This window comes from Scleropages formosus, chromosome 18, assembly GCF_900964775.1.
Source record: "Scleropages formosus chromosome 18, fSclFor1.1, whole genome shotgun sequence".
NCBI classification, from domain to species: domain Eukaryota; kingdom Metazoa; phylum Chordata; class Actinopteri; order Osteoglossiformes; family Osteoglossidae; genus Scleropages; species Scleropages formosus.
This window is the reverse complement of record NC_041823.1, coordinates 4,925,527-4,940,238: the sequence shown is the minus strand read 5'-3', so window position 1 is coordinate 4,940,238 and position 14,712 is coordinate 4,925,527. Positions and strand designations below refer to the sequence as shown.

The window sequence follows — 14,712 nt, the reverse complement described above, 5'->3', positions numbered from 1 at the left end:
CGTCTTTAGCCAGGCGGACGATTAAGCACCGAAGATAAAGTCGTAGCTCAAAGTCGAATTCTCGGATGTGTTGATGACCCGTCGATGACGAGCGCAGGAGGGTCGGCATGACTGTTAAACATTAATATTTGCACAGTAAACAAGCCTGTCAAAATTTTTTGTGCTGTCATTTTTTTTTTTTTTTGCTTCTCCAGCGACTTAAAACAAATCTGACAGTTTACAGAGCCTAGTCTTAAATATTGTTATTATTATTATTATTATTACTACAATTATTATTACTATTGTTTGTTGCTGGTCATCTGTGAACACTTTATCGAAGCGAGAACATTAGGTCTGTTCTGTTGTTGTACCGTCTTCCACCACTGGCTGCTCCTGTAGGTGTGAAGAACATTCAATAAAAGGCATTTTTACCGTAAATGTGATGCTGCCTGAGTAATTTGCTAATTCCTGGAACCTCCGGATACGCTTTAGATTTCTGAGATTCCGGATAAATCTAAAGCGCCGGATCCAGAAGAAGTGGAACGACAGTTTTTTTTTTTTTTACATTAATTCATTCATCTGACACTTTTCTCCAAAGCAACTTATAATGTTAAGATTATGATTATTCACCCATTTATACAGCTGGGTAATTTTACTGGAGTAATTGAGGGTAAGTACCTTGCTCAAGGGTACTCCCCTACTGGTGGCAGGGATTGAACCTGTGGATCCAAAGGCAGCAACTCAAACCAGGACTCTACCAGCTGTACCCTCACACATCATCTGGAACTGATTGTCCCATATGGTGTCATGGGGAGCCAGAGCCTAACCTGGCAGCACTGGGCGTGAGGGGACACACCCAGGACGGGGCACCAATCTGTCACAGGGCAGCCCAAAGGGGACTCGAACCCCAGACCCACCCCGAGAGCAGGACCCGGTCAAACCCGCTGCACCACCACACCCCCCGGCTGTACCCTCCCGTCCTCTAATGTCTTTGTTTTTTGCACCAAGTGTATCATGTGAGGTTCGAAGCTTTTAGGAGATCATTGCAGAAGAACAGACTATTACCTAAAAAAATTTTTCTCATCATCATCATCATCACCCATCAGCGTTACAAAGGCATTAAAAAACCTCTGCTTACTGCCACACCTTCCATAAGTGAGTGCAATCGCAAATTGAAGAATTATGATCGTTAACCACGGATGAGCGTGCGGGCCGGATACTGTCAGGTTGTCCGAGCCTAGACGGGAGACCGGACTTTGTCTGGCCTCTACCCTTTGACCTTCCAGGTACGATTGGATCTGCAGGTCCGAGAGGACCGACGTGGATAGCTCATTAGGTCACGGAGGCGTGCAAGCCATCGCGCCACGCCAAGGCGCAGTCTCATCGTGATGGCGAGGAGGTGGGATTTAAACCTGCAACCTTTGGGTCTAAAGACAGCCAGTCTACCCACTGCACTACCAGCTGTGCTTTGTTTTAGGCTGTAAAGAAAATTTCTGGGATAACGCTTGCCCTATTCTGAGAAATGAACAAATGTCCTAACAGGAGAAAATGCAATATTTATTCGTAATGTATGGAAAGATCCGGAACGTGTCACTGTGTTCTGGGAAACCGCGTGACCCCTCTGCTGTGGCCTCCAGTCCCCGTTATTGCTGCTTTTAGTGAAGTGAGCTGCTCTGAAACTCCGCCTCCCGTCGAATAATTTCTAAAATGAAACATTAATTTGCAGGAGATTAAGGGCCATTCATTGTTTTTGTGGGATTTTCTTTTTCTCATTGAGAGGATTATTAGAAATGGGCCTAGAACAGTCTGTGTATGCAGATTAGTGCAGGGCCTTTGGTCCAGACACACACACACACACACACACACAGATCCAGAGATTACTTCCAAAAAAAAAAAAAAAAAACAAATGTAATATGATTCTTAGTGAGCAAAAAAAATAATTTGTGATACATTTTTCATACGTAATTTTAGACTAACAAATTTCGTATAATAACCGACTGCACTGTTTATGTTGCCGGACCTGTCATTGCTGTAAAATTCAATTTGCTTTGGAGTTTGTCCTAGTAAATGATCAATTTGACAAACGCTCAACGTACCCTTTCATCATAACTGCAGCTACGTGTTAAATTCAATAAATCAATAATTAATAATCTAATAAATTACAGATGGTCCCTTACTCTGAAGCACTTTGTTACATAGATAGATAGATAGATAGATAGATAGATAGAATAGAGGGGTGTATTGGATAAAAGTGTCACCTAAATGCACTTTCCTTATAATATGACTTAAAAATTAATCTGCAAACGTTGCGACTGATACATCATTCCGCACTTTGACGTTTGTATAATACAAAGGATTAGTGTTAACATCCACACACTCGAGTTTAGCGGACCGTTGAGCGTAGGATAAAATCAGAGTAATTTTCCTCATTACCATTCGTCATATCGTTTCTGCCCTCCGATGGTCCGTGCTTTTCCACAGCCAGGAGGAGAGCAGGGGCTCCAGGCGCCAGAAATGATTCTGATGGACCTTCCCTGGTGTTTATGCTTCATCCTTCCTGCCTCCCGTAACTAGGCAACAGGTTCCAAAACAACCGGTCCATGTTAATGATGTCAGAGGGTTAAAATGCAAAAGGGGGACAACTTTACAGGATCCTTCCGTGTGCTTCTGCCCTTTGTTTAATAACGGCATCATCACTATTATATTTCAAGAAACATTTAGGATCATTGATCTTAGGAAAAGGCTCCTGGAAGTTTAGGCATGTGCTGCATGCTACAACACGGTACAATATAACCGTGGTCTTATTTAAGGCCTTTGCAATACTCTCTAGGTACTGCAGGCAATAAGATCATTCTGGTGCTTTAGAACGAGAGACATGGTGGCACAGCGAGTAGTGCTGCTGTCTCACAGCACCTGGCTGGTACGAGGGGATGTGGGTTTGATCCCTGCTCAGTCTGTGTGGAGTTTGCATATTCTCCTTGTGTCTGGGTGAGTTTCCTCTGGGTGCTCTGGTTTCCTCCTACACTCCAAAGAGATGCTGTTCAGCTTCACCTGTACTGTGTGAGTGACAAAGAGAGAGAGAGAGAGTGTGTGTGTTCCACTAATGTATGGATGAGTGACCCAGTGTAAGTAGTGTACCTAGCAGTGTAAGTCACTGTGGTGAATAAGGTGTGTGGGCTCATAACACTACATAGAGTTCATTGGAAGTTGCTTTGGACAAAAGTGTCTGAGAAGTGAATGTAAAACAACTCATTGGCTGTGATTGTCATCATCCCACATCCTGATTTTATAGACTTCAGTGCTGCTGTGGTTTTTAAAATTCAGATTCACCCCTTTGACTTTACACCACATCCTTGACGTAACACCGTGATCCTCGCTGGTTTACTGAAATATTTTCTAATGGACCGATGGTTAGATGGGTGGACGAAGATGCGGGGATGGACTGACAGATGGACGGGAGGTTTATTCTAAGGAATATCTCGTTACTGACGAGTGGAACCTTGACAGTCATGCTGAAGAGGATGGTACACAGGAGGAGGACCATGGGTGAACAAAAGGCCTGTGTCCTTTCATGGCGTCACGGGACTCTGCGTCACATGGCTTGTATGGCACAGAAACACACCCTGCTGTGTACAGTGACCCAGGGCGGAGGGCCCATGACACCAGCGGCTGGAAGTAGCCACTGCGCAACAAAGACAGGCTCACATGCTTGGTGCGAGAAAAATGCAAGAGATTATTTTGAAATAATGAAATATGAAAAATGGACCCAGTCCCCAGCCGGTCACATGGCTCAACACATGGTGTGTTCTGAGCAACGCGATGTTCTTCCCTTTCCCTTTTTTTCAATGGACTGGAATTATGGAGGACGAGTGAGTTAGTAAGTGGGGGGGGGGGCGTTATTGGAGCGGAACCCCCCCCCCCCCCCCATCTGGTGTTTCGGTGGCCAGTCCATCGGTAATCTGCTCTTTGTGCCTGTGGGCTTCATTCCCATCACAGCCAGATGTTGCTGGGGATCCGCCGTCAATCCGCCACGAACGCGACTAGAAGCCCCCCTGTCATTTGAAAGGAGACATTGGGAGAAGGTTAAATGGTTATTTTTTCTCAAAATCACTGATTCATTTTAGATTTAAATTACATTTACATTTATTCAATTAGCAGACGCTTTTCTCCAAAGCGGTGGACATCTCACACAAAAAACAATGCGTGCATTACATTAGCAGAAAGACTATAATAATAATAATAATAATAATAATAATAATAATAATAATAATAACACACTCTCTCTATTATTATTACGAGATGCTGGTGGTGTTGGGGTTGGAGCGGCTGCCTTCAGCTCCAACGGTTGCCGGTTCGATCCCCGCCTCCAGTTATGGTACCCTTGAGCAAGGCAATCGCTCCGGTACCTACGCCTGGCTGTGCTCCTGGGTACCTAGTTGTGGCCCTGCAATGGACTGGTGTCCTGTCCAGGGTGTTCCCCTTGCTCCCAATGTCTCCGGGAGAGGCTCTGGCTTGCCGCAGCCCCACTCAGGACAAGCGGTTATTGAAATTGGTTGGTTGGTTACCATTACTATTATGGCAATAAGAGACTATAATAATAACAGAGACTATTAAATATGCAATTTAAAGAAGCACGGAGGTTCTCAGTTCTGGTTCCGTTGTGGTGGAACGAGGTCGCCTCTCACTCAGAACTGTGGACATTCTAGATCTGGGGTTCTTAACCTGGGGTCTGTGGATTGGAATGGGAAAAAAAAGTAAAAATCTTCATTTCCTTCCATTATGAATGTAGGCAATATTCATATTTTGCCAGCTGTATATCAATATAATTGGTCTTCTTTATAATCCCATTTATTTTATTTTATACATTTAAATATGTACATTATTCTAAGAAGAGGGTCATCGGCTTCTCCAGACTACCAAAGGGGTCAATGGCAGAAAAAAAGGTTATGAACCTCTGTTATATCAGGTATAATGGATGGAATTTGTTTGTTTGTCAAAAGATGCCATTGATTCATTTTAAAGTTCATATTTATTTGGAAGTTTATATAAGAAAACGGCTAAGAAGAATTATTTCTGGCAGTAGACCGCACTTTTGTGCAACAATAAACCGAGCAGGTGACCTCTGGATCACATCCCATGACGCTGGATGTCTGTGTGTTCAACTAAAAGGCTTTAGTTCACTGCCAAAAAAAAAAAGGAGAGGAAATAAGAAGGTCACTTTACGGGACACGTGGAGTGTGTTTGGAAGAGGAACGCGCGGAAGAGGGCGAAACATGACTCTCAGACACTGCCTGCCGACTCCGCTGTCAAACACACTCCACAAGTGTCCTCGCTAATGCACCTTAACCGCTCTCACCGTCTCAGAAACATCCAGCAAATGTCAAAGGAATATAGGAAGAACCAGAAATATTTACCTTAATATTTTTACTAACCTTGGGTGTAAATATTACTCACTGCAACACCTTTTTAATAGAGACTTTCTTGCTGCAAGGTTGCTTTTGAAAGGTTACATTCATAAGAGAATTTATAATAGACAGATATTTTTAATTTGTTAAAGGGATTATGTTTTTTCTATAAACTTTTTATAATTTTCATTTTATCAATGGAGCAAATCCCTTGTGATTTTGGGGAAATATGGAACGTCTGCTTTGATACATATTAAAATATTGATCATTTTCAACCATAGATTTAAAAATATATGTGGCTTCGTTTTACAGGCAGTAAGAAATGTGAATGGAAAAAATCACATTTATCTACTAGACTTGATCAACTGTTACACCCCAACCAGAGAGTTTTGCTCTTCCACATCTGCCCGCTTGGTGGTCCCACGCACGAAAGCTAAAGCACGGAGGTTCCTTGTTCTGGCTCCGTTGTAGGGGAACGAGCTCCCCCTCTCACTCAGAACTGCTGAATCTCTGTCCACATTTATAAAGAGTCTAAAAACTCACTGCTTCCAGACTCACTTCGCCCATCATCTCTTAAGTTCATGCAAGGTGTAAATGTTCATGCCCTATAACTGTAAGATGATGTCAGAAAAACCTTTACAGTTATTCTAAAACGTAACAAAAATGTTTATATATATCTGAAAAAGAAATTACTAGGAAGGTGATTAGGAATCGTCGATATTCTGATAAAGTTTTATGCAGCTACTCGTGTGATGAGCATTAATTCATATGGTGGAAAGAACAAATTAACTGCACTTAAGAATCATGGATCTGCATCTAAGTGTCTCTCCTGCTAATGTATTGAACACTTTGTATTTTCTATGAGATGTTCATCGATTTGGAGAAAAGCGTCTCCTAAATGAGTACATGTAAATGTAAAATGGGAAAAGAGAAAAAAGGGCCACAGAAATAGACGAGAAAAAAAATTCCAGTCTAGGCCTTTTCCAGCTGTTCTTGCTCAGTGTATTGAGAAGGGCTGTTTTAATGGGACTCTTGGTACCGTTCGCCAAGTGTTCTTGGACACAGAGCCGCAGCACGATGTGCGTGTGAATCTGCATGAGCTCACAGGCCTGTCAAACACAAGAGCTGTGAGGCCTGCAGGTTTACCGCGCTCCCATTTACACCATTCGAGTTTTGAACGGAAAAGATGCGCAGGGCCTATCGCACAGCTCAACGTTGTAGCTCAGCACGGAACTGGAGACATAGCTGAAGACGTATCTCGACACTTACAGTTTTACAGATCTGATTTACCCACTTTCACAACAGGGTATTCGAATTGTATGATTTCAGGCGCTTGATGAAGGGATTCAACCCCAGGAACCTTGTAATTATACGGTCATAGACCTAACCACATGGCCCCCTGCTGAACTTTTTCACACCTTGATATTTCGATCGATTCACGCGTCGATGTTTTGGTGAAAAGACCGAAACAGGACTTTTTTCTGGAGGTATCATCCATAAGATGACCACAGAGAATAGGAGGGGAGGCTGCAGTAACTACTGTACTGTATTCAAGGTCTGAAACTCCATCTCAAGGCCTCCACCTAGTGGTTTTTGGAGACAATGCACATTAAAGCAGCAATTAACATTTTTTATCTCCATGGAGACTGACGTTGAGAAACATTTGTTTTTATATTTCTTTACAAATACTGCTAACCTCAGTTTGTGCTTTAGTATTTAGATCAACATATCTCACTCAGCATTTCTGCCCAATAATTTTCTGGATTATTACACCATGCCTGCTTGGAACAGTTTTGCTTGGGCCCAAAAATACAGAAACTGGATATGAAGTGGAAGTGAGCATTATGGACCAAAAAGTCAGAATGGGAATTATTTCAGTCCAACCAGTGAACATTTAGTAGACCCAGAGAGGTCTACTACAGTGTGGTTCCCATGTCCAGCATGGCGGTGACAGTGTGATGCTGTGGGGATGATTTCTTGATTACAGAGTTTATCTTCAAGTCCATGGCCATCTTAACCAGCATGGTTATAATAGTGTACTTCAGAGGCACACTGTTCCATCAGGGTTACAGCTAATTGGGCAATTCTTCACTCTTCAGCAAGGTACCAATCCAAAGCATACCTCAGAATTGTGCAAGATGTGTCCAGAAATGAAAGTGAAGGACAAAAACACTGCATATAAAAATGTAAAACATTAAGAAAATCTGGTTAGGGTTTGTTTCCAACAGGTATCCTCAGAATTTTTAACTGCAACCTTATAAAGTAATTCCTACTGTAACAAAAGTATCACACAAAACAGCATGAGGAGTTTAAACTGCTTTGTGTTTCCACTGCATTTAATATATTCAAGGTAAATCTCAAGGAGCAACCTAAAGGTTGCTGGTTCAGATTGTACTTCTAGCTGAAGAACCCTTACGCAAGGTATTTACCCTAAATTACCACACTGTATAAATGGGTAAATAAGTTGCTTAACACTAATTTCCTCTGGGGGAGGAAAGTGTCAGCTAAATGAATAAATGCATATTTAAGGAAAGAGCTCAGCTTTAATAAAAAGGCAACAAAAACAGGTTAGTGTGACACCTGGAATTGCTTTTTTTTTTTTAAAAAAAAAAAAAAAAAAAAAAAAAAAAAAAAAAAAAAACTTTAAAGTGACTTACACCAGCAGGTTTTTACACTAAGCTTGTTACACTGATTTACCCATTTATAAAGCTGGGTCATTTTTACTGTCAATTCATGGTAAGTGCCTTGATCAAGAGAACAGCAGCAGGAGAACAATTCAAACCTCAGTCCTTTGAAGCTGACACCAAATTTCTTACGTTTCTAATATTTTGCCTGGAACCTCCAGCTGACTCCTTCGTTAAAGAACATTGATAAGTTACAAATGTTGTACAGAGACTGTGGACCTGAAACAATACACACACACACATTTAGACCGTTAAATACATTTTATTAAAGCAATCTGCACATTCAAAATGTTTGCTTTAAATGTATACCTTACACGGTGTCAACACTTGTGCAGTTAGAGCCTCGTATAAAAGCTGAATAAATGACTTTCAAGTAGTTAGCAAGCATTCTCTCCTTTAAACCGTTATCATCATTATCGATGTTCACAGAGCTACAGACAATCAGGAAAATCTGGACAACAACGGCAGAGGTTGTCTTCTGCAAAATCATCTGACGTTAATGGGTGATGACAATGATGGAACTGTTTAATCCAAGAAAAAAAAAAAAAGCAAGTTTTAATTTTAATACCCAACAAAAACCCAAATACCAAAACATCCCACACTGCAAAGGCCAATGCTCAACAAAAAGGCCAACTGACTGCACAGCATATCCCTCAACATCCTCAGCACCCACGTTATCGTTCTCGCCAGTGTCGAAATTCACTACACAAAAACCATGTAGATCACTTTTAAAGCTGATACCACACAGCAAAGAGTTTCATTCAAACCACTAAACTGCAATCCTTCTAGGACAGCCTGTTGCCCATGTCACTGAGAACAAGTATAGCTATTAAAACACGGGAATAACTGTCCTTTGATGGGGGGAGAAGTTACTCAAACAAAGATACACATTTTTACACTGCTTTTCTCTGGTTTCCTCGATATGAGTTTTTGTTTGTATAAATATATAAATTTTAAATCATGTTGCATCCCTTACATGTGCTGGCAGCATTCAGATGTAAATTTTAAACAAGGAGAAGAAAAAACAAAAACAGTAAGACAAAGCAAAAGGAGCAATACATACAAAAAAGAAGCAGACAGATATATATACACAATTGACACCTTTGAGTGCATTTTAGGAACATTGTAAATACTGCATCCATACAAATTTTTACCCTCCTCATGGGTGTATCCTTTTCTGAAATGCACTGAGAATGAGAAGGACGATGCTGGACATGTTACTGAAGGATGAATCCAGCAAAAATAGCCAAGCCAGCTGAGTGGTGTACAGGAGTTAGTGTAACTTCACCAGGACTGTAAGAACCCACCTGTGACCCCAGTACCACCAGGCATCCTTGGAGGCTGGGGCTAGAAATGGACGTTCCTCTATCGACGACACGACCGCACACAACGCTCGTGCTAGTGAAAAACTGTTCAAAGTCACACAGCAACATTTCCTAAAATTTTTTTTTTTCTGGAAGTGCAGAACGCAGCCGGGGGAGGACTGTACAGTTTGAGCATGTTTGCCAACCTCAGAAAGGACAGTGATGCTCAATTCCGGACAAGCACAGGAAATCGCAAAACATACAGGAGACAAGACAATCAATGAGAAATCCTTCTCCATACCGTTCCCCATAACCACGTGCAATGTCAAATGAAGCGTTACGCCATCACTGTAGACCAGACCCTGAAAGGACACACCCACCTGGACCTCACTAACTGCCCAACAAGCAACTCCACACACTTCAACGATGCCAGTTTGCCCCAGAGGAGTGAGCAGTACAAACCCTTGACAACGTTTTTACAGCCTTGCTGCGAGTGCAAAGGCACACTTTTGCACACAGGTAAAGAAACAGAACACCAGCCTCAGAAAAATTCAGAATACACCTGTTTGGCACATTTCAGCAGCGAGGTGGCAGGCATTCGAGACAATCAAACAGCACAGAGGCTATCTGCTGGAAAAGTGTGCTTACGTGCCAAGATGACAAACGCGATTTTCATTTTCCACAGCAACGTCAATGTGTCCAAACTTTTTCAATAAATGTTAAGCGAAAACGCTTCCAAGAGCTTTGCACACATTTAAAAAGTGCAGAAAAACCAAATAACCCCATACAGTATAAATTCTGGTGTGACAAAATAAGAGCTTAAGCTCTTGTTTAATGTGATAATGTATTTCATGAGGCTAAAAATTTCAAAAGCCTTCTACATTTAAACTAATGTATTGTTCTGTAGTTCATTTACAACTCTCCAACTGCAGAACAGGGAGCGCGGTAGATCATATTACTCTTCATTACTCATTTTAATGTTGCATAACCCACAAACTCAAGGACTAGTGTTATTTTCACATTAAAATATTTTGGGAAAGGTTAGGAATTCAGATATTGTGGAAATAACAGCTGAGATTCATGTTTCATTCCATCTTTGGTTTTTTTGAGGGGGAAAAAAAATGCTGTGATGTGCCTCCTGTTGCCATGGCTACTGTGCACCGATGACGTGCGGATTGAACTGCACAATGATGATGGTGATGTCGTCCCTGTACATGCGAGCCAGCTCTTCGGGGAGGCTCAGCATCTTGGACAGGCGCTCGTGGTCCACTGTGCCAAACTCGTTGTTGCCCACGGCATGTCGGATGAGGTGCGTGGCGGCATTCTGATCCTCGAAGGTGGAGGACACGCGAGCGCGGCGCTCCATCAGCAAGCCCTGCATCTGGCCCAGGGTGACCCTGTATCCACCCACCGAGATGGGCTGCTGATGGTGGACGCCCGTGAGGTACTCGCCCACGATTCGCACCACCTCCTGCCGGTGCAGCGTCTCCCACAGGCCATCGGTAGCCAGCACGAGGAAGCGGTCCTGAGGGCGGAGTTTGTGGTGGATCACCTCGGGCTCTGCTGTCAGGTACGGTGGGGTGTGGTAATTGGGCGGGATGAACTTTGTATGTTCGTTCTCGTACAGCTGATCAGGCCCAGACTCCAACACACGCTTCTGGAGGTCAATGCTCCACTTGAACTTGACGTCACCGAAGGCCCGGAACGGCATGAGCAGCCCCAGCAGCCTGTCCTGCTTCACCACTGTCTTGGCCTCACTAGGCGGGTGCTCAGACAGCACCCGCTTCACTTCATCCTCGTTCTGCCCGTTGTGGTCGTTGGACAGCGTGTGCGCCGTGAACGAGCCGTCCTCCTCCTGCACGCCCAGCACCGCCCGGCCATCGCCGGTGTTTGCAATGTGCAAGTCATTGCCGTCCACGTGAGCGACACAGGCAGTGGCGCCGGAGAAGGCCACCCTCAGGACCCAGTAGTTGAGGAATGCGTTGGGGTCCCCGACTTGGGCCTCGAGGGAAATGTCACTGTCCAGCCGCTTGAAGGCAGTCACCAGCGCCTCCTTGATGTCGGGTTTCTCCCCGGGGTTGTTCAAATCGATGAGCTCCTGCCAGTATGTCCTCAGGCTGTTGAAGTAGAGCCGGGACGCCTCTTTGCTGAAGTAGTCGTTAGGGTGTTTGTGCCACTGCAGGATAGGCTGCACGGGGCGCCCCGCCTCCATGGCACTCTCAATCTCCAGCAGGGTCTCGTGGGGGAGCAGCGAGACGGCGATGTAGTAGAAGAGGCGTTCGCTAAGCGCTTGGGCGCAAGCGCAGCCCGCGTGCCCATCGAACACGCCCATGAGCATTCCCCTCGTCTGCAGGCAGGTGGCAGCGCTGCGCCGGTCCTCGATGGGAGCGTTGGCCGGCAGCTGGTTGCTGTCGAACCCTGCCACGGAGCTCACATTTTTCCCGTCAAACTCTGGCACTTTGAAGCTGTACTCGTTGGCCTTCAGGATGCTGTTGACCTGCGGCGGGGTCAGGTTGTAGCATCGCTCCGAGGACGTCCTGTAACCGTGGCGCTGGCCCGCGCCGGCAGGGGGGCAGGAGCGCTGCCAGGGTGCCGTTAAAGGCCGGAGCAGAACCGCAGACCTACATATCTTCCTGATCTCCCTGCTGCCAAGGGCTTTAAATAGCTGGGAGGTCACAGGCATGGCAGAACCCAGCGGATCTTCTCAGGTCCGGGAAGCGTCTGCGACACACAGAAGGGGCGTTATCGGCTAAACGTCCAGCGTGGTCTGGGCTCAAATAAAAATATACAGGTGTGCAAATATACAGCATTAGAGCCACTCAAGGAAAAATAAAAGCGACCACATTGATTTAGTCGCCAGCAACAGGACGTATTTAAGGCTGTTTCTTACCATGGCATAGTAGCCTCGATCAAGCCAGGTACTTACCCTATACAAGTTACACCACCTGCTGGGCTATTTTTGGCCTCGGGTTCCATCTGCCCACTCACTGTTCTACTGGCCCAAATATTTCCATGGCTGCATAAGAGTTGCACAAGCTGTGAGCGACCGCTGATCCCTGTGTATTTTACCACACTCTTACATGGTAAAAGATGTAAAAGCAATCGGCCAAAGTGTCACCTAACGCCCATCATTTAACGCCGTTAACGGACAAGACAAAAACAAAACGACGACTGATTAATTACGAGTCGAACTTCACAATCATTCGGAACCACCACAAAAAATTGAAGGAGGACAGAGGGGAAAAAAAAGTACAAATTTAATCAACAATAAAAACGGAAAGAAATTTACGAGGCGAAGCGCCGCGCGATCGGACCGGACGGACTGCACCTTCGCCGCCTTCTTTCGATCTTTTCTCAGCAAATTAATTGCCCAAAGCGGAACTTTAAATGCGCCCTGACGAGAAAAAGTGTACGAGATAACGTCCTCATTGCCGTGCTGGTGGTATTTGGTGTGAAGAGAGCATTTTTGTGGAGGGAAAAGGTGAGGGGGTCGTGTGCTCGCGCTCGGTAGCTACTAGCTTCATGCTAACCGTTGTTAACGTCCTGTGCTGTGAGGAGAAGAAGGGCGGTAAAAATCTCCGTGTCATTCATTTGCAAACAGGAAACGTACAAAAAACACTCGGTTTCGGCACCAAACACTCGCGTTCCGGCTTTATTTGCCTACATATCCACGTCTGGTTAAAGTTTAACGAGCTGCTAACTAGCGGTCGGGGCGTGAGCGCGCCTCCCTCGCTGGGCTGTGCGCGGGCGCGCGGACTGACGCGCAGGAGGAGCGGAGAAGAATAATAGTAAAAAAAAAAAAAAAGGCGCAGGACGGAGCCGACGGGATGGACTTGCAATTTCGCAACACAGCGCGGCGACTTAGCAAAGACCAGAATGCGACGCTAACTCACCGGGGCGCGCTGCGCGTTCCCAGTCCCCAGTCCCAGGCAGGCGAAGTGACACGCAGAGCGGCGGAAAGTGCAACCAGACGCCGCCCCGCATCGCATCTCAGCGCAGAGCAGCGTAGCACAACCGCTCAGGCTCCGGAGCCGCGGGGAGGCGGAGCTCAAGGCGGGGGTTCGCTCTGCGCTCTGCGCGCTGCACTCGGAGCCCCGCCCACTACGTCACGGAGGGGGTTTCCCGTCCCCGCCGCTGACAGCGTGTTCGACGCCCCATTCGGTAACTGTAACTCGGATTATTGGTAATAAAGTAATAATTGATAACTGGTAATCTTGTATCAGAAAGCAACTGTTGGCAACATTCAAGCAGGCTGTGTGATTGTTTGTAACATTGTTTCAAAGTCTCATTATTGGTAATATTCTATCAGACCCATTGATCGTAATATTATTGTATTAAAATGTCACGATTACTGCTGGCAACGCTGTGGCAAACGGCCATTATTAGTGACATCAACTTTTCCTTGATATTGGTTTCAAACTGCCATTGTTGGTAATTTTTCCCAGATTTTCCACATTGGTAACACAAGTTTCAAACTGTGTCACTGTTCAAATAACTATGAAACATTTCAAAACTCCATGCAATTCCTAACTTTGTATGAGACTTATAATTGGTAAAACTCTATCAAACAAACTGTCATTATTAATGACAGTGCATCCCTACTGCTAATATTGCAACAAAACACCACTTGCTATTAAATATTATAGTGTCATACTGTTTATAGAAATACAATCCGCTTTTACCACGTTTTACCTTTACTGGAAGGTTGAGCAGCTATGTTTATAACCCATATTTAGGTCAGGAAGTTTAATAAAAGGAAGATGTAAATGTGTATATATTAAACATTGACAGGTGAGCATGGTGAGCGAAGGTCTCACACCTGCTGGAGACTTGGGTCCAGTTGTGTCCTCAGCTGGAACCTCCAAGCAGCCATTGGGGACCGTGCAAAGTTTTGAAGGATTTTTACCAGCGTGCAGCTCTTGTTTGTATGTGGATGACTCATGGCTTTCAGAACTCGCTGGGGTTTTGTAAGAATTCTGGGAATTACGTGAGCTTTGAGGAAGTCTTGCAAGGTTTCTGATGAAATTACAGGGAGCCCCAGGATAGGTCACATTTCTTTGAACTACTAAGGTCAGGACATGCTCCGTGGCGGGTCTTGGATTCGAGTACTGGCAGGGGTGCCTTGTGGTGGACGGGCGTCCCGGCCAGGGTGCGTCCCCTCCCCTTCAGCCTTGCGCCTTGTGTTGGTGCCTTAGGCTCCGGGTCACCGTGACCACAACACTCTGTGCCTGTGTGCATATACACACTAAGATCAGTGACCCTTAACACGGTTCTTTAGCCTGTGAGGCATTCTGTTCAGTTTGAGGCTCATTACAGCATGGCAATTTTGTTTTCGTGCAT

At 44.8% G+C, this 14,712-nt stretch overlaps 1 protein-coding gene across 3 annotated transcripts; it reads right to left on the bottom strand.

Moving 5' to 3' along the window:
* Positions 1–8,314: 8,314 nt before the first annotated feature.
* Positions 8,315–14,704, bottom strand: pdp1 (pyruvate dehydrogenase phosphatase catalytic subunit 1). Of its 3 annotated transcripts, none has more exons than XM_018762969.2 (3): positions 14,192–14,704; positions 12,299–13,537; positions 8,315–12,093 (listed from the first exon to the last, which is right to left on the bottom strand). In XM_018762969.2, exon 3 carries the CDS (start codon positions 12,053–12,055, stop codon positions 10,523–10,525), a length of 1,533 nt encoding a protein of 510 aa, XP_018618485.1. In that variant the 5' UTR covers positions 12,056–12,093; positions 12,299–13,537; positions 14,192–14,704; the 3' UTR covers positions 8,315–10,522. The 3 variants fall into 3 exon arrangements, with proteins under 3 accessions (XP_018618485.1, XP_018618486.1, XP_018618487.1); XM_018762970.2 differs by having other exon boundaries at positions 13,266–13,537; positions 14,192–14,702; XM_018762971.2 differs by lacking the exon at positions 12,299–13,537.
* Positions 14,705–14,712: the final 8 nt, after the last annotated feature.

What these genes read in the sequence shown, in the direction of transcription:
- pdp1 (XM_018762969.2), bottom strand. Translation starts at nt 12,055, where the DNA reads ATGCCTGTGACCTCCCAGCTATTTAAAGCCCTTGGCAGCAGGGAGATC.